The sequence below is a fragment of the Uloborus diversus genome, chromosome 5 (assembly GCF_026930045.1).
Source record: "Uloborus diversus isolate 005 chromosome 5, Udiv.v.3.1, whole genome shotgun sequence".
Taxonomy (NCBI): domain Eukaryota; kingdom Metazoa; phylum Arthropoda; class Arachnida; order Araneae; family Uloboridae; genus Uloborus; species Uloborus diversus.
The window spans coordinates 166,828,327-166,850,117 of record NC_072735.1 but is presented as its reverse complement, the minus strand read 5'-3'; the positions used below and the strand labels follow the sequence as shown (position 1 = coordinate 166,850,117).

At 32.9% G+C, this 21,791-nt stretch overlaps 1 protein-coding gene across 1 annotated transcript; it reads left to right on the top strand.

Annotated features, from left to right (window-relative positions):
• The first annotated feature begins 1,018 nt into the window (after positions 1–1,018).
• On the top strand, positions 1,019–21,572 carry LOC129223260 (trithorax group protein osa-like). Its single transcript, XM_054857825.1, has 10 exons — positions 1,019–1,154; positions 5,103–5,179; positions 6,074–6,146; positions 11,428–11,548; positions 13,062–13,169; positions 13,255–13,362; positions 16,262–16,372; positions 18,685–18,789; positions 20,383–20,879; positions 20,937–21,572. Exons 1-10 carry the CDS (start codon positions 1,089–1,091, stop codon positions 21,537–21,539), a joined length of 1,869 nt encoding a protein of 622 aa, XP_054713800.1. The 5' UTR covers positions 1,019–1,088; the 3' UTR covers positions 21,540–21,572.
• The last annotated feature ends 219 nt before the right edge of the window (positions 21,573–21,791 follow it).

Here is a 21,791-nt window from a genome sequence, read left to right as displayed (position 1 = left end):
AGAGTCCCTCTAAAATGAGGATAAACATATCACTTAAAACTACTCCCTTAAAAATCTAATTAAAGCAGCCTGTGCACCATGAACTCTCTCTCCGCGTATATTTCTTCCTAATAAATAACGTCAACGGTCCTGTTCAAGCAAACGCATCAAATTAAGGACAGTAGTCCCTGAAAAGCTTCATTTGAATGACAGGGTGGTGCTCATCCCCGATGGGCAAGGGCGCCTCTCCTCTCAATATCGCAAAAATCACCCGAGCAAAGAGTCCCCCCGAATGAAAAAAATACCCCTAAAAGAATCCCCCTAAAAAACGTCATGATCCTCCCCCTAGGTGGGTAACCCCTGTGAAGGAGGACGTTTAATACTCAAGAACTCAAGCTATATTATAAAAAGAAAAACATTCCCCAAAAGTCTCCATTAGAGTATTAAGAGATCTCCTTTCCAATACATTCCTCTTAACCATTTCCGCCCCTCTAAAAAATCTCCGTAGGGACTCTATAATACTAGTTCGAAAACCCATGAGAACTCTAGTACTAGTGCATTCTCCCCCCCCCCACCCACACACACACACAAAAAAAAAAAAAAAAAGGAAGAAAGCAAATTCAAGGGAAATCCTCATCGCTATAAGGATTCCACAAAATTCTCATACACATCAGCATTTCTTAAAGAATAATCAAAAAGGAAACATTTAAATTGCTTTCGCTTACGCCTCTTTGCATCATTGATTCCGAGCGTATTTCTCTGCACGCAAGAAAAAAAATGGGCAACCGACAATATTACTCAACTGTATAATTCGTCATGTAATTTATTTCCTGTAGAATTAGAAGTTTTTCGCCAAAATGAGCGATTATTTTGCCAATAAGTAGTCCCTACTGGAGTAGACTACGTTAGCCAATCATAGCTGCTTATTTTCGAGGAGTAGTAGCAACGTCCCAATTGATTAGTTTTTGACTCAGACTTCTTCTTTTATCTGTTTTGGAATGGCATCAGTTATGCAATGTTTAATTTCGTAAATGTCTGAAAAAAATTTCTGAAGCGTTGTTAGAAATTTTTTTAATTAAAGGTGACATTTGACTAAAGCAATTTTTAAAATGTCTGTTACTTATGCTCCTCCTCAGAAAGGAAGACCTTCACCTAGCCCAACACAAATTCAAAAGGTTAGAAGTTGCATTTGTTTTTTTCCCCTCGATGATTGTCAATCGTGAAAAGTAACTTCATTCTCGTTCCTGCTAGGATGTAGCCTCCCAACAATGTAGTGTAATATTTATGGCGTTTGTTATCGTGTAGTATCTGATCTTCAGTTTTTTCCTTCTTTACATAATTGTATGTTTCACGTTTCGTTAAATAATGTACTTTTAAGTTTAAACCCATTTAATTGCAGTTGTGTGTGACAGTTTATGTGCTGGATTCAAACTCTATGTATATTTTTTCACATCACATATTTCTAATACGTAATTTACGAAGTGGAAAATATTATTTTTGATAAAAGTATTTAATCACCTTTGGTTTTGCTAACTCTTTCCCCCATACTCACTCTACATTACTTTTAGTGTGTTATCTGAATAATAAAATAAGTTCCAAACTAAACTATATTTCATTAGGCCTCAAATCGATTCTGATAATCCTTTATTATCTATCCTATAGAAAGGTTATATTGAGTTGCATGAAATTTTTTAATTGGCTGCAAGGTTAGTTAAGGTTTTTCATGCAGTAAAGTCAAAAATGACATTTTAACTCAATGTTAACTCAAATAGAGATATTAAGTTGCCAAGTTTGAGTAGCAAGATGTTTTTGTTGAACGTTGAACCTGTTAACACGGACCCTTCACATAAAAATTGACAGTGTATAAAGGGATCTTCTACAAAACTGTTGAAAAAGAAAGTGATTTTTCATTTTTTTAAGATCAACCCTTTGCTAAATTTTTCCTCTTTGTTGTCTCTTGTGCCGAGTAAATCTCCTATAAGTAGGTAATTTGCATTACTTAGAGCCATAAACTACATGCAAGATTTTTGTCATTTATCAAAACGTTTTTGAGCTTAAAATGCAATCTTTTTTTTTTTTTTTTTGTAACAGGGTTGCCATGCCACCGGGAAACCTGGAGGAACCGGAAAAACACAGGGAATTTTGAAACCATCCAAAAAACAGGGAAAACGCAGAGAATTTCAAAATTTTGCTCAAAAACCAGGAAAATACAGGGAATTTCAAAAAAAAAAATTTTTTTTTTTTGGGGGGGGGGGGTTATGGGTTTTATTGAATAAACATTCAAAAAAAAACTCATTATTTAGCCCACTTTTGGGGTTTTTTAAATTTTCTGAGAAATTTTTTTATAAAGCTTAATTAATTTAAATACTTTCAATTTAAACTTCTTTTTTATTTGTTTTTCACCATAGACAATAGACATAAAAAATGAATTTTGAACTTGAATAGTATTTTTTGACTCTTAACGGCATTAAAAAAAATACTTCAAAGATTTTAAATAAATATATTTAACTTTTTCCTTTAACTGGTCAATAAATAACTCAAATTATCTTGACTAAGTCCTGTCACGTCTGATTTTCTCAAAATTTTTAGATTGTACAGAGGAAACTACTCTAGCTAAACAGCTTTCATGTGAATTATTTTCTGCAAACCAACACGTCACAAATCTCGAATAAACAAGGTATATTTTTTAGTAGTTAACAGGTTTTAACAATGGTCAGACAGAAAACAGAATAGGATGTACAGTATTTTCATTATCTTACAAAAAAGTTTAATATTTCTTACTCTGTACACAGAAACAGAAAAACGGCAACATAAAATTCAAAGAAATGTCTTGATTAAGCAGGAATTCAGTAAAAAGGGATTTAAATTACTTGAGGTTTTACAGTAGTTTTGCATAACAAAATGAAATACGATAAAGTAAAATTTAAAAAAAAATGTAGTAATTGAAAACAAACAAATGAACAATAGATTTTATCATTTGAGAAGTAACTTTGCCTTAACTGTTGGTAATCATGGAAACTAAAAAATCTGAAACTTCATTTTTCTTGGGTTCTGTCATCTTTTATACTTTTCTTCAGAAAACGCTGAAATTTCCAGCTTTTTTTTTTATCTCAAGACAATTCTTGTGCTTTGTCCGTATACTTACACTACAATATGTTACAAGTACCCACATTTTCCCTAAAAAGAGACAAAAAACCCATATTTCTTTTTTAAAAACCCAGCTTTAGTTGGGTTTTATTTAAAAAGAACCTGGGTTCATGGGCTTTTTCAAAAAAAACCCCGGGTTTTTGCCAATTCTGCTAAATATAGTATTACACACAAATGCTTGATTAATTGTCTCTTTGAGGCCCTTTTTTTTTAAAAAAAAGGTATATTTTTGTTTTAAATGCATCACTCAGCATACTTTTTATTTTAGGGGCTTTAATATATTGCTGTTCATGTTTTATGTCCAAAAACCTTTCCTTCAATGATTTTTGAAAGTCCAGCGGAATGAGCCATAGGACCCACTTTCAGTCTCAATCTTTGCAAGGGCACAAGTATATCCTATAATTTCATCATTTAATAATTAACTTTTATTAAAAATGAATTATGTTCTTCATACTCACAACTCATCAGTGGCAGCCGACAAATCAAATGCTCTTTATTGACAAAATATCATTTTCCCCCTGAGCCAGGCAGTATTTTGCAAAATGAAATTTTCTTAGTTTGCAACTACTTCAATTTCTAAATTATGGGGTTGCCATATATTTGTAGATATCACCCATTGCTTTAAGTAATGTTTCTGTTTTGTAGTAAGTTATTTTAAGTATTTCTGCCTTAGCCCTGGCTTTAGGGCTTGTAACTTACTACAAAATACCTTAACTTTGCCATCAATCTTTGAGTTGAACCATACCATTGCTGCGGTCGCTCATCTGGTTTGCTAATTCTGCATTAACTACTAGTTTGTTTGGCTCTCTTGGCTCCCTTAAGAGATTTTTCGCCGTCCGCTCATGTGATTCCTATTCCGGGCTGATGAGTGCTAAAAAACACGAAACCGCAGTCCTCGGATGGAATGACTGAGCTGGCGGTGTATTTTAAATGTTTCTGTTGTCAGCAAAGTAGAAAATAAAGTAGTCGGCAAACCAAATGGAAACCTTTAACAGAGAAGTACCAAGAAAAGTTGTCCCCTTCTGGTAAATCTAAAGATTTTATGTAATATAAGTATCCTAGGATTGTGTTCAGAGACACCATTTTTAATCCGCCAAGAAATCGTTTGAACACATTTCGGACCCTGCCCGGTATAGGACCATGACGCAAATTTTTAATGTTCAATGTAGTACTGCAAAGGACTATTTGCTATATATTTTTGTTTATAGATCAAGATTGGGAAGTTTTCTTTGTTGTTATTGTCAAGTAGAAACAAATTTAATAGTTGTCTTGCCATTCCTTTTGTTTTCTAATAAAAAAACCTAAACAACAAATTAGCTTTTAAATTGCTACTATACAAAAAACATATTAGTCACAGGCGTGCCCACCTGGGGGGGAGGGGTTGTGGTGCAGACTGCACCATTGAAATTTTTAGGGGTGTTGTTTAGAGGCTTTTTTTTTTTTTTTTTTTTTAATGTTAGGCTCTGGCTCTTGGGTAGGGGTGTGTTCTTCATAATGTTTGGAGGGGGGGGGGGGCGCACCCCTGCATTAGCAATCAAGCTAAAAAGAAACTTGATTTCAAATTCGGATACTTGAAACATTTTAAAAATTTGTTTTAGAGATTAATTTTAGTTTTTTTTGTCTAGGTAGACTATTAAAGACAAACTCTGATTAGAGACTGGATGATAATGACAATACTTACTTTAATACATTAAGCCTCCATGTAAATAAGTATTATTTAGTATTGTTAAATGCCTGAAAAATAAAAAATAATAATAAAGGAAAACAGAAAATACTTTTCAAAGGTTGCTATGAACCTGAAACAAGAAATTGTACATTTCTAGAGCACTGTCTATTTACAAGAAGATGAATTTTATTCCATAAGGAAAAATATTCCACAAGATTGTTTAAAATGCAATATTACAAATAACATATTATTTCTAACTATTCGTTTGTATGAAAAGTGCTAATTATTTCAATCTTTCTTGCTTCTGCAGATGCTAGATGATAATTCACAGCTTATTCAAGCAATTGTTGATTATCAGAGCAAAGGAAAATCTTCTGAAAGTCATCAGTACGTATTTCTGTTTTTATTTTAAAAAATATATATTTAAATTGTGATAAATTATGTACACAATTACATTTATTTCCTACAACATATATATGTTGTGAGAAAGCCAGAGGCCGGAAGCTGAAATTTTTTTGGATACTCCAGCTCTGCTCCTAAATAATAAGCTAAGGCTCCACTCCAGCTCTCCTTCTGTTGCAGTTTTACTGTTTTTTTTTTTAATTTTAATCTGTGCTTTTGCAATTTTTTGTATAATCACTAAAAAATAACCTAATGGCAGACTTGCTAATTCTCTCATTCTTCAAGGGAGGCTAATTTCCAATTTTACATTTAAGTATTAATTTTTCCTGTTATCTTTTAGATTTGCATTTTTTAAATTTATCAAGATTTTAATTTCTAAAAGGAAAATTGTTCTTCTAATCCTTAATTGATAGCATTGCCATAGCTTCTCAGCCCGACGGCACTATTTTTATGTATATGATACTGCATGCATGTAGGAAAGAAAAAGGCTTATGCAATTTTAAACTTAAAAACTGCCAAAAAAAAAAAAAAAGGTGCTAGCCCTCCTGCTCATTGTAGTGACAAAAAGTGCCAAATATGTTGGGAGAATGACCATAGTGTCTAAGCTTCAAATTCCAGTGGAAATGCCGCTGCATTTCTGAGGCCAAACTAACAACTTAGGACCCCTGCTGCAGCCAAATTAGGGCCTGCAGTAAACCCACTTTACCTGGATTTATACCTAGGTCTAATTGTTCTAAACCTATAATTTTATCCAAATCTGACCCTCAAGGTCGTGTTGTTCAGTACTAATTGAATTCTCTTTTCTCTACAGTTAAGTAAATAAGATTATTGGTTATTTTCTTTTGTGTTTAAAAAAATATATATATATATTTATTTCAGTTACCAGCAGATTCTTCATCGGAATTTGGTGTTCTTGGCTTCGATCGCTGATGCCGTTCCCAGTGCTCTGCCTGTGAGTTTTTCCTTAGTTTTGACAAAATATTGAAGGAATCCTTTCACACTTATGTAAATTGGGTTTATTTGATTATATATAAGATGTTTTATATTATGTATTGGAATAAGTTAAATATGGTTCCAAATTTCTAATTGAAAGTATGAGTGGAAGAAGAGATAATCAGCTATGTGTTTAGATTTTAAGATGATAAAATATCTATTGCTGTGTTGCGGAAATGACATTTAAAATGGTACAGAAGTTCAACGATAAATGTTAAGTTGTTCCATAAAATACCGTCTATTTCAGTGATTCTCAACCAAGGGGGTGCATCCCTAGGGAAGCATAAAAAAGAATTTAGAGGAAGTCATGAACATATAAAAGAATTGATGTTAAGGAGTAAAACTAACTATAACTTACTAAATTTGCGGTCACTGAATGTTTTCGACATTATCGACTTTCTTTTTGAGGTGTTTAAAACAGCTTTCTTCTGCTCATCCTATGCATCTGGATGTTCGCATTCACATTCATAAAATCTAAATATCAAGAAGGCATTGAAAGTGACTTCTGATGTGGTAAAAGTGAGTGGTATTACATTCCAACCTCACTTAGGTACCTCAAATTGATTAGAACGTAGTTTTATGATTCCTTGATTTCATGTGTTCTAATAGTAATATTAAAAATAACGTTAAGTGTTGTAACATTAAAATTTGTGTATGGAATTATCTCAATTTTCATATAATAACTAGCTGTACCCGACGCGCATTGCTACGCCAACAAAAAAATACATCATTATACTGATTTTCATGACAATCGGTTGAACGGGGCAGAAGTTGCTACTCTGCAATGCCACTTGGTGGCGAGTGGCTTCAATGAGCATATTATGCACCTTCTCCGTGGAAAAATACATATATATAGCAATTTTCATAATAATCGGTCCAGGTATCAAGTGAAGCAGTGACTATACTCAAATTTTGTACTCACGCAGTTTGCAAGATCAATCAATCGCTAAAAATATCAAATAGAAAAAGTTTTAAATCCCCCCGTTGCATGAAAAGCCATAAAACAATAAAGAAAGAATTTATTTGTTCAAACTCAAGAAAAATGGCAACAGCTAACTTCTTATCAATGAGATCTTTCACGCGAATTAATTTCTGCAGCCGATAATTTTATTTGTATTTATCCAATGGATTGTGACTTAAATTGAAATAAAAAAGGAACTATCGATCGGATATTTTTCGAACTGGTCTATAAACATTCCCAGTACCAAAAATAACAAATGGTGAAAGTTTCAGCCAAATCTGCCGGGTAGTTTTTGAGTTCATGGATGACATACAGACAAACATTCATTTTTATATATATAGACTAGTTTCAGCTAACCTAATCAACTTCAGTTTCAAATTCAGATTGTACTTTATTGACCACTTATGTTGAGGGGGCATGACCAGTGTTCAATGAAGAGCACAGGGCCCAAAAGGTTGAGAACCCCTGATAAAATCCCGTAAATAGTGTTTGCCATTGGCTCACTATCCCTGAAAGATGTATGGAATACATTCACCTTCCACAAGCAGAAACCATACTTTCACATGTTGAATGCATCTATGTAGAGTATGACTTAACTTTCAATCAGTTACCTCTTCTGCCAACTGGTTTCACTGTTGATTGCCATATGAGGGCATACTTCCTACCTTCCTTTGTACTGCCATATGCATGTAAAGGACACTAACTGCATATGTTTAATTTTTTTGCATTTTTGTCATCTATTGTATGTTAGCTTTATTGTACAAGCTTGCTTATTTGGTTTCTGCTAAAAAAAAGGCGTGAAAAAACGTCTAAAGTTTGATCATCCGTTATATGGAAAGGATAATATCCGGTTTTCAGGCGGAAAAATGGAGGCGTCTATTACCTTTCAGGGATGGTAGTTTTTCTGATACAGATGTGTGCGTTTGCCTCTTAATTATTTCGACTCGGTTTTTTTAAAATGACAATTTCACTGCAATAATTTTTAACTCAAAACTATATTCGATCTATATCACTCAAAAATTAATTGATTTATTATGTTTGCAACATAGTTTTGAGTTTACAATTTTGCTTTTAAATTTCAGAACAAAGTGAAAACATTTTATTATTTTTGTAGTTTCCATAGAAACTCATATTATTTCTACTCATTTTCACCTCAATGAAGACAATAAATAAATAAAGCCCTAGTGAAATTATGAAACACATGCATCAAAATCCCATCGCTATTTTTCCTTCTAACCCTGCTAGTTTCATTCAGATGAAATAGTCTTAAGTAGGCTATTTGCCAAATTACATGCAATCTGTGGTCAAACAGTAATTCAAAGATTTCCGTATGGTTAATATTGAATCCGATTCACATTTCTTCAAATATCTTGAAAACTCATTTCGGAACTGATGTGATATACCCCACCCTTGGCGACTTTTTCCTGTTGGCGCCAAGAAAGCGTCGCCAAGAAAACGATGTATGACGACATATGTCATACATCGTTCTTAGCGATGCTTTTTTAGTGCCAACAGGAAAAAATCAAATAAAAAAACATGATCAAAGCACTTCAGAACACAATATATATAAAAACAACATAAAAGCACAACAAAAAACATCACGAATATATGCTTCAAAAATGTACAGGGCCGGGGTTTTTTGTAAACATATTAAAATACAATGAAATAAATTATTGTATTAATTACAAGTCGAAATTAATGCATTAATTTTTTTTTCATCATTTCTCCGGGATACGAGCCCTCGGTCTCATAGTACTTTCGTAATGAGACCTCGGCTCGCCGGCCCTGCCTCATTACGAAAGTACTATGAGACCTCTGGCTCGCCAGGACCTCGCTCCGCTCGGTCCGTTATCCCTCCGACTGTTAATATACATTACAGTCGGAGTATGGTCACAGTTATGTATATTTTCATGACATCCAAGGGTGGCTCCTTCCGTTCAGTGTACAATAATGACACAGTTTTAAGTGTGAAATATGCACCATTATTGTGCAGATTTATTAATAAAATTCAGCATTTTTAAGAGTACAACCGAAAGAACTTTCAATTGTTAACATAAAATTCAGTACCTAAAGGAGGCACGTTAATAGAATGTCTAAATAATTCATGGCATCGATAAGAATTAACTTTTAGAACAAAATAACCGTACTATTTCTGTAAAATTAATTTACATACAGTAAAAATAAAGTTAAAAACTACAAGAACCCCTCAAGGATTTGTAAAAACAAAGAATTTTGGAAGTGAGAGGTTTTTTTTGAATTCTAAAATAAAGAACTTACCTTTTTATATGGTATAAATATTCACACTCAGTCTAAAACAATACATCATATGACAATGGCACGTTACAGATACACACCACGTTGGAGTTAACTTTTAATTAACCTTCAAGTTTGAAGAAACTGGCATTTCCTAATGTTTTTACTTCAAAACACAACTACTGAATTTAAACTAACACAAAATAAGCATTCCTGTAAGGTATATTGCACGAAACAACACCACGTATCTCTCCTGCGTGAAACCCAAACAACCCAAGTAAACAAGTTTGAACAGATCTGTAAGATTGCCTTCGGGTTGCTAAACACAGGTTAGTTTGGCCAGGGATGCCATGCATAAAAAATTATCGCCTCATTGGCGAGAAAAATATTTTAATTTTGTGCAAAAAAATCGAATGTCGCCAAATGGGGGGGGGGGGGGTATATCACATCTGTACCCTCATTTCTGCAGATACTGCCGTTTACCTGCACACGGCAGTATATCTCTGTTCAATGGTGCTGTTGTAACTGCAGTCATTCTGATGTAAGCTAACCTATGCACTTTTCGTTTGGGCAACCCACTAAGCTTTTATCCATCACTAGTAATTAAAATTAAATGTAAAAAGTTTTTCGTATGAAATTATTGGTTTCTAAAAATTTTGATGCTCAAAAATATTAAACTATACCATTGCCTAAATTTTTTACAATTTTGTTTTTATATTTTAATTAATTTCCAATCAAGATAGTTCCAAATTAGTGGATTGGGTAATCCAGTTATAGGATCAATGATGAACTTACAACTTTGTTTTGTTTTGTTCTTGTAAAAGCATTTCTTACCATTTTATAAATAAAATTTAAGATGTTAAATCCTTAAACTTTAGCATGACTATTCAATTTAGTTTTTTTTTTTTTTTTCACATATAAAATTTTGTTATTTTATTTTGTTCATTTTGTTTTTATTCATTTTATTTTTAGTCATGTCTCCTTCTCCTTCCCCCACTTTTCTTTCTTATAAATAAATATTTATTGATATTGTTTGATGCCGCCAAGAGTGCAAAATATTGTAGTTTTTGATTTTATAGTGGTATTTATTACAATTTTAACATGTTGGACTTTGGAAAGAGCCACATGTGATTAAGTTTAATGTTCTCATAAAATTATTAAGTTTAAGTGTATTATTTCAAAGTACAACGTGTTAGCATTCCCTTACAGCCATAAAGTCAAAAATTTTGAATTTAATTTTCTGGTGGTATTGCAGTGCTAACATGTTGATTTTGAAATGAAATACAGCCACAATTAAGTTTAATGTTCTCATATAATTATTTAGTTTAATTGTATTGTATTTCATTTCCAAGTCCAAAATGTTGGCACTGCATTACCACCATGAAATCAAAAATTAAGTTTTTGCAGTTGTTTATATATTGAATTAGATGTATAATATACTTGTTCATATTTTTTTTTTTTTTAATTCTAACATACCAACTAGTAAAAAGCATTTTTTATATATTTTTTAAATGATCATGCTAATGAAATGGTTGCTTTTTTGTGTATGTGTGTTTGTTGTGTATTAACTTATATTATGTTCAGTTCATTAGATCTATTTGATTAATATGTAAAACTTAAAATGAATATATTAACTGCATAAATATATTTATTGTTTCTGTTGCAAAATGATTTGAAAAAAAAAAAAAAAAAAAAAAAAAACTAGTTTCTCCTGAAATTTTGAGCTGTTAGATCTCAGTTTTGTGAGTACTCTCAGTGACAACCTTACAATTTATACACACCTGGTAAAATCATTTTTATGTTTTTATTATTTATTTATTTATTTTGCAAAAGCATGTGAGGAAGAAGTTGCTTCTTCCTGATCCCTTTGTTTTCTGCATATGTTTATTCAATAATAGAAAATATCAAAATCATATAGAAATGTGTGAAAACTAAAAAGCGTAAGAGCTAAATATATTTGAATCTAATTGGTTCAAAACATAGTGCTGTATATTTAAAAAGAGATTTTTACCATTCTGTCATTCAGCCGCCACCATCTCAACCTCAAATGCATGGTCCAGGTCCAAACCAACAAGTTCCTCCACATGTTGACCCTGCTGGATATCAAGGACATCAGAATCAACCTACTGCTGGAAATATGAGTCAGAGTATGCATTACTTATTGTGTCGTCCTAAATTTTAATGATTCTAACAATGTTTAATAATTTATATTCACCAATCTTAAAGTAAAAATAAATAAAATACAACAGTTATACAGTCGAGTCCGGACTTACGCAAGGGATGCGTTCCAAGACTTTTCGCGTAAGTTGAAATTTCGCATTGTAGAAAAGGGTATGTATACAAATTTTTTGAAACATGTCAAATTCTTTAAGACACTTATAAACATCCCTCAAACTGGTTTAAAGCAACTCTCAACAAAACATTAAAGTTTCTTATAATTAAGAACTGTACTTTTACGGCACTTAAAAAGCAAAAAAGATGCTTTATTCAGCATAAAAATCTGTTAAGATGCACAAAATAAATGATCGATGGCGGGGAAAGACATAAAATAACACTACATGGCACGTACATCACTTATACTTAATGTCGTGCTATCGTCAATGTACTTTTTAGTTGTTGAAGCATCTTTACAAACTTCAGATGAAACAGTAGACTAAGGTGCCATTTTATTTCATCAAGTTTAATATTTAGAAAGAAAAAAAAAAGAAAGACGCCGAGTGGTTACTTGATGCACTAATAAAGAGATGCTTGAACTAGTGTGGTGAAGAGAACTTCCGTTATCAGTGACGCTATAGGGATAAAATATATTCACGAAATCAATGTTTAGGTCCCAATAACGAAATTGATATTTCCTTCCAAAAAAATTGGTATTGCAGACGAGGAATTCGCGTTAGCCCTAAAATTCGTTACTCGGGAAAAACTCGCGTTATAGCCATTTCACGTAGTAAGTCAAATCGCGTTGTAGCGGGAGTCGACTGTATATTGTAGCTAAGATTTCTATGCCTATATGTAATGTGAACAAATTTTTTGAAAACGACTTGTTTTAAGAAAATGTTGCCTTTTTTCTAATGTATGACGTCATAAATCATGTAATTCTTACATTATTTATACCTCAGAGCCAGACTGACGCAAGTCCAAAAATTGCAATTAGTGCATTGTATGCTTAATACATAACATTGTATACATAATGCTTAAACCTATTCTGCATCAAGCTATGTAAATGTAATTCTTTTAAAAAATCCTTTTCAATTTTTTACCATGGTTAAAAGAGTGCATGTCCCATCCTTTGCATGCGCCAGAAAAAAGTTTTTCCTTTCTCCTGTTAAATTACCATGATGTGACTTACGTCCTTCGAGCTCTGTGGTACATATATCTCTTGGTTAGTTTTGTAGTGATAAATATTTTAAAAAGTCATGGCACGAAATTTGGCTCATATATATTCCAGCATTTTAGTTTTACATCAAATATTTGCCTTTTAACTAACAAACCCTTAATTTTATAAACTTTTACAAGTTTATCAAATTCCTTCTTCCTCTTCTTTATGTGAAATCAATATTTACCCTAAATTTACGTTTTAATTAAAAGTTGAAATTAATAATATTTATGGTAGTTTAATTAAGAATTATTTATCAATACCTATATTTAATTTCCACTTTTTAGATCAAAACATGCCTTCAGGTCAAGTAAATGGAAATCCCCCTCATGGTCCGATGCCAGGTGTACCTCCGAACTTCAATAACAACACCCAACCTACTGTTGGACAATCTCGTTAGTATCTAGCTAAAGCATAAAAATAATTTACATTTTATCTTATTGTTAAATTTTACTGATGTTTAATTTTTCTTTGAAATAGATCAACAAATGGCGCCAAGCCCTGGACCAGGTGGAAATCAACCCCATGGTCCTGTGCCTGGAAATGCAAACTTCAATTCTGGTCCACCAACAGCAGTCGGCCCACCACGTAAGATTTCTTTTACATATTCAGGAATATTTTTGTCAACTAATCAATTTTATATATTTATGAGTATTACTCTCTATCCACTATAATATTAAAATCTGTTCGCGTCCGTCTGTCTGTCTGTCTGAAGATCAATCTTCTCGAGAACCGCTGCGAATCGAGAGTCAAACGAAATACCGATCAATTTGGAATTTTCCAAAGAGAACAATAGGACCAATCTCGTAATTGTGCGACTTTAATTAGCAAAGATATTAATTAAAACGTTAATTAACATAACGTTATTCAGGAATTTTTATTTCTTTCCTGTTGCCATTTTGCATATGCGTGAGCAAGTAAAATTCTAATAATTGTTTTAAAAAAGATTTTTTTGGCTGCCTTCCAAATCTTAAAACAACGTTTCCATCTAGAATTTCATTTTAAATTAGTTTAAAATTGGTTGCCCTATTCGGACATAGCCTTTATTTTATCGTCTGTCCTTTTTTTATTTTTTACATTCAACGTTCTCAACTCTTTGCAGCATATGAAAGTTGTTTCTTTAGCTATGTTTATTGATTGTAGTGTAAGTTTATCATTCACCGGCCTCATATTTTGGTACACTTAGGATGTGCGACTATTTATGTTTATTTTGTTGGACTTTTTCCCGTCACATGGGTGAGTTTTCGAATTGTAATAACTTTCTTTTTCCTTCCTGTATGTATTTTTAAAATACAGTTTATATCGTTAAAAGAACATGTTAAATTAAGATTATTTGGATTTCTCTGTGAAATAGAGTTGAACAAAAAAGATTGTTTTTAAGGATTTTAACTAAAGTTAAATTGGAATCTGATGACTTGGTATTAAATTAATGCTTATTGGTAGTTATTTAGTCTTGGTGCTTTAGTTTCACGTAATCAATCAAAAAGTATGTGTCATTCTATCTAAAAAGCTGATTGTAATTGTACATAAATAGTTCAGATACAGTCTATCAGATGTAATTCATTTTAACGTGAGCACAGATTATAGTTGATAATGCATATATTTTCATCTTTTGTGCTAATTGAAAATACTCATAACTTGTATCATTGATAACTATGATTAACGTTAAAGAGATTTTTGATAAAAATGTGCTCTACTGGTGTTTTGCAAACCATGTATTATGCGTATTTATTTACTCCTTAGCGCTTTAGAAACTGATGTCAGAGTAATACAAAAACATCCAGGGTTCGCGTTTACGCGCTATAGCGGGTTTTTTACGCAAATTCGCGGGAAAGGGACGCAACTTCCGCGAAAAATCGGGTCCCAGGGACCCAGAAAACCCAAAAGATAAGAACCAGAAAAAAAAATGGGAGAAAATGCTACAGATCTATTTAGTAAATGCTTTTAAGCTTCAAAATGACCAGGAGAATCAACAGAAAGGGACTAAAATGACCCTATCTGTTTATCAGCTATTCAAACACACCCAAATTGTGGACCAGTCAATGGAATTTTAGTGATAAGACTGGAGCTTACAGTGACCTCCTGGGCAGAGCTCAGGGAGCAAGTTCACAAATAGCCCATTGTACTGTATTCTAAGAATAAGCTTTCCCTCAACTTTTGTCTTGAGGAAATTCCTAAAAACAGAAATGAAGACTAAAAATGAGAAGGTTTTCAATGCAATCTTCAGGATTAATACAAGACAATTGTACAGTAAAAATATTGCAATTTGGTATTCATGTAACCAGAATAACTTTTGAAAATCATCATTTTGCATCCCCAATAAAAAGAGGGGAGAAAAAAATGGCGAATATTTTCCAGATCGCGCTAAACACAAAGAGTTCGGAACTTTACATTTTTCTTGTTAAATTGCTTATGAATACTTGAATTTTATACAAAAGCACTTTAACCTTGTTCTTTTTCTAATAATTCATCTCTTTCTGATGGATTATTTTTATTTGGACTTGCAAAAGTCGGGTATTAATCGATCGCGCCATTTTCAAAATGGCCATTTTAAAAATAGAACAAAAATCAAAACAGATATTTTGAACAAGTCAAAAATACTGATTTAAGATTGCAAATGAGCAATTTTCACACTCATATGAGAAAAAGTTTCGTTTTTGCGATCGCGATTTTTGCGTTGGACTCATTCGCTTGTGATTTATTATTATTATTATGTAATTGCCAATGATAATTGGGAAGGGGGGGGGGGTCTGTTTGCTTTTTTCACTAAGAAAAATTTCCAGGAAAACAAAAGTTAAGGGAGTGCTTTTTGCTTGATCAATCAGAGGCACTCGTTTTATATTTTATAGTAAAACCCATTTTTAAAGTAAATTTTGAGTTAATCTCATTGTAACTGACCAAATAGTTTCTCACATAACTGAGTCTTGCAAGTGTATTATTTGAAAATAATTTTACAATGATGAAATCACAAAAAAATTAGGGCAAAAATAACCAATTTATTTTATTTCATGCCTTCCCCCCCCCCCCCTCCAAGTATAAATATTTTTATATTATTCATTTTTGCACTAAGATTTTCTGTTTAAAATTTAAGGGACTCATTTTTTCCACCAAAGGACCCAAATCTATTTCATTAATGGGTCCCTGGGACCCATGTTACGTATAGTTGAGCGCGAACACTGACATCAGTTGGACATCTCTTTCATTTTTTTAAGCAGCCCGTGCAACGCCGGGCACGCAGCTAGTGTAAAATTAAAGTTGGATTCTGATTGCTTCTATTCACCTTTGAAAATATCAGACTTGGCTATTTTTAGATTTTTGCGATTTTATATTGAAAAACTTATTTAATTATTAAACTTATATTGAGGCACATGCTTTTGGAAATTATTAAAACATATTGGTCATATGATTTTTTTCTTTTACATTTTTAATGTTTCCTTTTATTTATTTTTTTAAATGCTTCATATAATTACATATTTTATTTTTCTAGATCAAGGAGTTCCTCCTAACCAACCTGTTAATGCAAATCAGCCACACGGACCTGGTTCTGGTGTCCCACCAAGTTTTGCCTCTGGCCCTCAAACTCCTGTTGGACAACCTCGTAAGTATTTTAAGTGATTTAATTTTGCTTCTTGACATAAATGTTTCTCAGTAGAATGTCTCAGTTATATATAAATTGTACGGAAAAATGTCTTACTATTTGATCCTTCCAACCTTCAGTAATGATTTGTACCCGTACGAATTATTATAATGTAATGTTTGTGTAAGATTAATATTCATTCTGAATTACAAATCTTACGTTTTTTTTTATCTGTACAATCTGATGTAAAATGCAAGATTGTTCTGAAATGAACTAGGAATTTTAATTTCGTACATTTCTTTCTTTTTTCTCTTTAAAAGCTTGTTTTGCTCAAAAATAAACTTACAGTGTTTAGCTTATTTCACTTCCAGCTAAATGTATCCAATTATGTTAAATTAGTTCTTTTGTGTGATGAACATATGGAGTTATGTTACAAAGATAGCTGTTTAAAATATGAATATAAAAATAAGATAAATACAGAACTATACTGAATCGTTTAAATTTTGAAAGGAACTAATAATTATGATCAACCTACAATCAAGCTAAACCAAAAATTAAAAGAACATATGTGTTACTCAGCTGTAGTGACTTGTTTATTAAAAGTATTTTGAAAAGGTTAGCACAAAAGACGTTTTGGTCCGCACACTTTCATGTGGAATATTTTTCACCCCATATTCCATTAATATATAACTGATGATTCAAAACCTTTTTTAAATATTGCAAAAAAAAAAAAAAAGTGTAGTCAGCTCAGTTTAATCTGTCTAAAAATAAATAAAGTTAAAAATTAAGGCATCAACATTGCAAATCATGTGCTCAGAACAAAAAAAGAAAAAAAGTGTTTCAAATCATAAGAATTTGAGTATGAAATAAAAGTTTGAATTTTTAATTATTGTCTTCTATAGCACAATATAATCTACTTAAGGAAATTCTTTCTTGGTTTTAATTTTAAATGAAAATCCACGTTCTAAAATGTCTGGATCTACTATAGAGTAAAAACTCTTAAAGCTTCTATAGTAACCAAAATGCAGGGTTCATACGGTACCTATTCTTATTAAAACATTTTCTATTATAACATTGTTCTTTAACAATTTTCAAATCACCATAAAAAATATCTGTGGCTTATGTTGTGGGCTCTAAGATACAAACGTCAAAAATTTGGTGTGTTTTTTTTTTTTTAAATAAAATTTTAAACTATTTGTTTTTTTCTTTTAAAAACTCTAGATTTGATCCAGAAATAGCGTTTTCTTTCCAAAACAGAACAAAACCTTCTTGAATGAAACAGTTTTTTTTTTTCCATTAGTAAAGCAACTTTTATGTACGAAGGGCTCAGGATAAGAGTTATATGCAACATGATGTGAATTTTTCTGTAGGCCAATTTCCAACTTATAAAAATATGTTTGTAGATTTTTTAAAAGGTATTATTATACATTCTATGTTCTGTAATATTAAAACTGGACATGTTTTTCTTCAAATGACATAATTCATTGTCATGTTTATTTCAATTTCAGTTATGAGTAACAAAAAATTTTGATTGAAAAGTCACTCCTTGTCCCTTGTATCCACTTGCTTGTCACATTTCTCTCCCGAGCACTTCATATATTTTCTAAGTCCCGATTTGTTTCTCTGCTTGTTTTGATGTAAGCTAAATAAGTATAAAGATGGGAAACAACTTCAATGGGGTCGTTTCCAAACTTTTAAAAGTATTTTTTTCTGAAAGAACACGCTTAAAAACATAGGATCTAACTATTTTTTAAATAATTTGTTTGAGTTTAATATTTAAAAAAAAAATTACTTAAATCGGTGCACTTTCATTGTTTACATTTCTTGCCGATGACATCACAAATGATGAAATGCTATTCTCTGTTGCCATTCACAGAGCAAAATACTGAATTCGCATCTTTACTCACGTGTATTGGCAACGATGTGGTTGATAGAAAGCATAGAGCGCAATTTTAATTCGCTTCTTGCTTATCATAACGTAGAAACGCGGTACAAAATGCGCCAAAGAACATCATTTGTGACGTCTTCAAGATCAGGCTTTGTTTGCAAAATCAGACAGTTTAAAAAATCAATTAAAAAGTAACTGTTGGGAAAATGAAAGAATTTTCTGGGTCCATATTTTTTTTTTGCTTATTCTATCAATTTCAGTGGCCAAAAGTACTACTTTTGACTGAAGAAAACAAACCCATTATAAAGAAGACTTGCTCTCATTCGGGGAAGGGGGGCATAACTAAATTTAAGTTAAGAATGTTTTGATTTTTAAAATATATTTTTTTACATGCTACTTTAAGAATGAATATTGAAATGAGTTTTGTCTTTTCCCCTTCAAATAGATCAATCAATGCAGCAAAGTCAAGCAGTCAGTGGAAATCAACCTCATGGGCCAGGTGTTCCACAAAATTTTAGTACAACGCCTCACCCTCCTGTTGGTCACTCACGTGAGCACATTTTCAATTTCTTTTTTATTCTTAATCAGTATTAAAAGATGATAAATGTCTTTTTTTTATTGATTGGTTTATTTTTTATTTGATATTTGATACTGTATCACTGAATGAGGAACCTGCATGGGTCAGGTAATCGCGAAACGTGGATTTCTACTACTTAAAACTCCAAAAATCAACTCGTTTTTTAAAAAATTGACCTGGGTTTCTCAAAATTCCAACTTAAAATTAGCTTAAAACAAAACCAAGTTCACGTGACACAAAAAAGTGCGTCAACGTTGAGATTCAGTCCCTGGGTTACAATAGAACCGGTTCGGAAGGAGTCGAAACGAAGGGGACGCCTAACATTTTCTTGAAATGAATATCGAATGCACCAGAGACAATTGAATAAATGCTGAACAAAAAGTGCCTGAACTTAAGACTTCATCTTAAACAAGCATATTAAAATTCCACCATTATATTATTATTTTCGCTAACCCTCTTAGTACCTCTCGCAAACCCTCAGGGGTTTCCCAAACCACCGGTTGGGAACCGATGAATTAAGAAATAACTAACAATCCAATTGCACTAAAACTGGTTTCGATTGTCATAAAATGGCCTGAATTTTCATTATTTTTTTTTTTTTTAATGCATGCAGGTTTTTCATTGTGAACAATGTTTATATCACTTAGTCAAGGGTCTGAAATTCTTTTTGAACTGGGTTCTCTTATTTATTTTTTCTCTAAAAGCTTTACAACAGGGTGGTGACAGAACCTGGAAATCTGGGCAGGGTCAAAGAAATTATAAATCAGGGAAAAATCGGGAAATTCAAAAAAATAAAAAAGCATCAGGGAAAATGGATTAAATGATTTTTTTTTTTACTTTACAAAAAAAAGTACCTTGATTCTCTATGCATTATCCACTGATAGTCTGTTAAAATAAAGTTTGTGAGGTGGGAACTATACTCAGCCGCATATTTGTGCATCTTTTTCCCTCAACATCAAGGTATTGAACCTTAACTTATAAACCAGTATTCACTTTAAAAAACTGCTTCTGTGTCTGTATGGTTGTTTGTTTTACATAGCATGAGTTTTCTTTTCAAGTGTTTTGTGCTATACAAAATAAACAAACCTACAGGCAAAGAAGAGGTCGTCTTTGCTGCCATCGCTCCTTTGCCTTTACTCATTGTCTTGAAGCAATTAGCGTACTATAATCACGGTTTCAAGAAGAAACCTTGATTTTTTAGATTAATTTTAATGAAAGCTTAAAAATTATCTCTTCTTCACATTTTTTATTTGATTGCTAAAACTGAATGTTAAATCAAAATCAACCTTGTTTTTTTGCCATTGTACACACTCACTGTTTTTTGTTGCAGATTCTTCAAAATTTAATTTTTCTTTCGTACATTTTGAAATTAACAGTTTTTTTGGTTTTTTTTTGCATACCAAAGTTGTTTGTTACAAATGTCTGAAATTTTGTTTTCATTCTAGTTTGTAAATATCTTGTGCATTGTATTCTAATTGATCACATTACATTTTTGGTAAAAACTTCTCACAGTTGCTCGGGGTTTTTTTCTGCTCTCAATTTTAAAATGTATTGTTTCTACTTCAGCTGGTCCCCAGCAGCAATACCAACAGCATCAAGGAACGTATCCAACAAACCAGGCTCAGCCACAGCCACCACAACAGCCTACACATCCTCAGTATAGTAGTCCATCTCCTCAAAGCAACTATGCCCAGAGCCATCCTTCTTCCAATTACAGTAGCCCATCTCCTCAAAGTTATCAAGGTGCCTCCTCACAGCAACCTCAAGGATATGGGCCAAGTTCCTCCCCCCATCCTCAGGCAACACAGCAGCAGCAGCAACAGCAGCAGCAGCAACAACAGCAACAACAACAACAACAGCAGCAGCAGCAACAACAACAGCAACAGCAATCTCCAGTCCCTCAACAAGCTCAACAGCAGCAGGCACAGCAACAGCCCCAGCAACAGCAACAACAACCACAGGCTCAACAGCAGCAGCAACAAGCATCGCAACAACCACAGCAACAGCCTCAGCAGCAACCTGTACCCCAGCAACAAACACAACAGCAACCGCATCAGCAACAAGCCGGATCCCAGCAGTCTCCCGCTAGCCAACAACAATCGAGCATACAGTACAGCCAGACTGCTAATCAGCCTCATCAGTCCCAGAGCAATTTCAATATTTCTCAGAGCACCACTCCCCAGCCTCAAGTGTACACTACCCAATCTGCTCAAACCTATAACCAAACTCAATCTTACGGTCAACCCCCTACTAATACACAATCGCAGTGGTACCAGAATCAAAGCAATGCTCAACCTTATTCTTCCTCCGCATCCACTCAATCCAATTACTCTTCTGGGCCCGTACCCCAGGGTTATATGAACCACCCCCAAAATTTTTCGTCTTCCGGAAATAACTCCTACCATGGATCACCCCCCACCACAACACAATCCAATTATGGTCCTCCCCCTCAGGGCAATTACATCCACCCCAATTCTGGAACGCCAAATCCTCAAGGCTCAACCCCTCCTCCGGCTTCTGCCCCCCAGAGCAGATTCAGCTCTAACTACGGGCAAAATAATTATGCGCATTACAGACCCGCCTCCCAGCCGTCAGGTATGGCACATCCAACTATGAGTAACCAGATGGGACCCCCCAGTGTTCACAGACAGGCTGTACCTAATAGTAACACTCAAGCATATAATTATGATCAAAACCAAGGATATTCGTATCAGTCTCAATAAATGAATTCTGCACATTTTTATGACAATTTAGTTTGTTAAAAGTCTTATTATTCTTTTCAACTGATACGAAATTTTATCGAAATCTGTGATCTTTTTTTCCCCTTCTCCCTTGTAAGATTTAAAAAAATATATGAATTGATAAGTTTAAACCATTTTATAGCTTTTTTTTGTGTTTTTGGTAAGGTACTTGTTTTTTTTTTTGTAAGGTTGTTGTTTTTATCTATAGTAATAATTAATGCCCAGTGTGTTTGT

Bases quoted from the DNA above. Each gene is read 5' to 3' on its own strand.
- LOC129223260 (XM_054857825.1), top strand. From the start codon at position 1,089: ATGTCTGTTACTTATGCTCCTCCTCAGAAAGGAAGACCTTCACCTAGC. The intron at 11,549-13,061 runs GTATGCATTACT...TCCACTTTTTAG, and splicing joins TGCTGGAAATATGAGTCAGA to ATCAAAACATGCCTTCAGGT. The intron at 13,170-13,254 runs GTTAGTATCTAG...TCTTTGAAATAG, and splicing joins ACCTACTGTTGGACAATCTC to ATCAACAAATGGCGCCAAGC.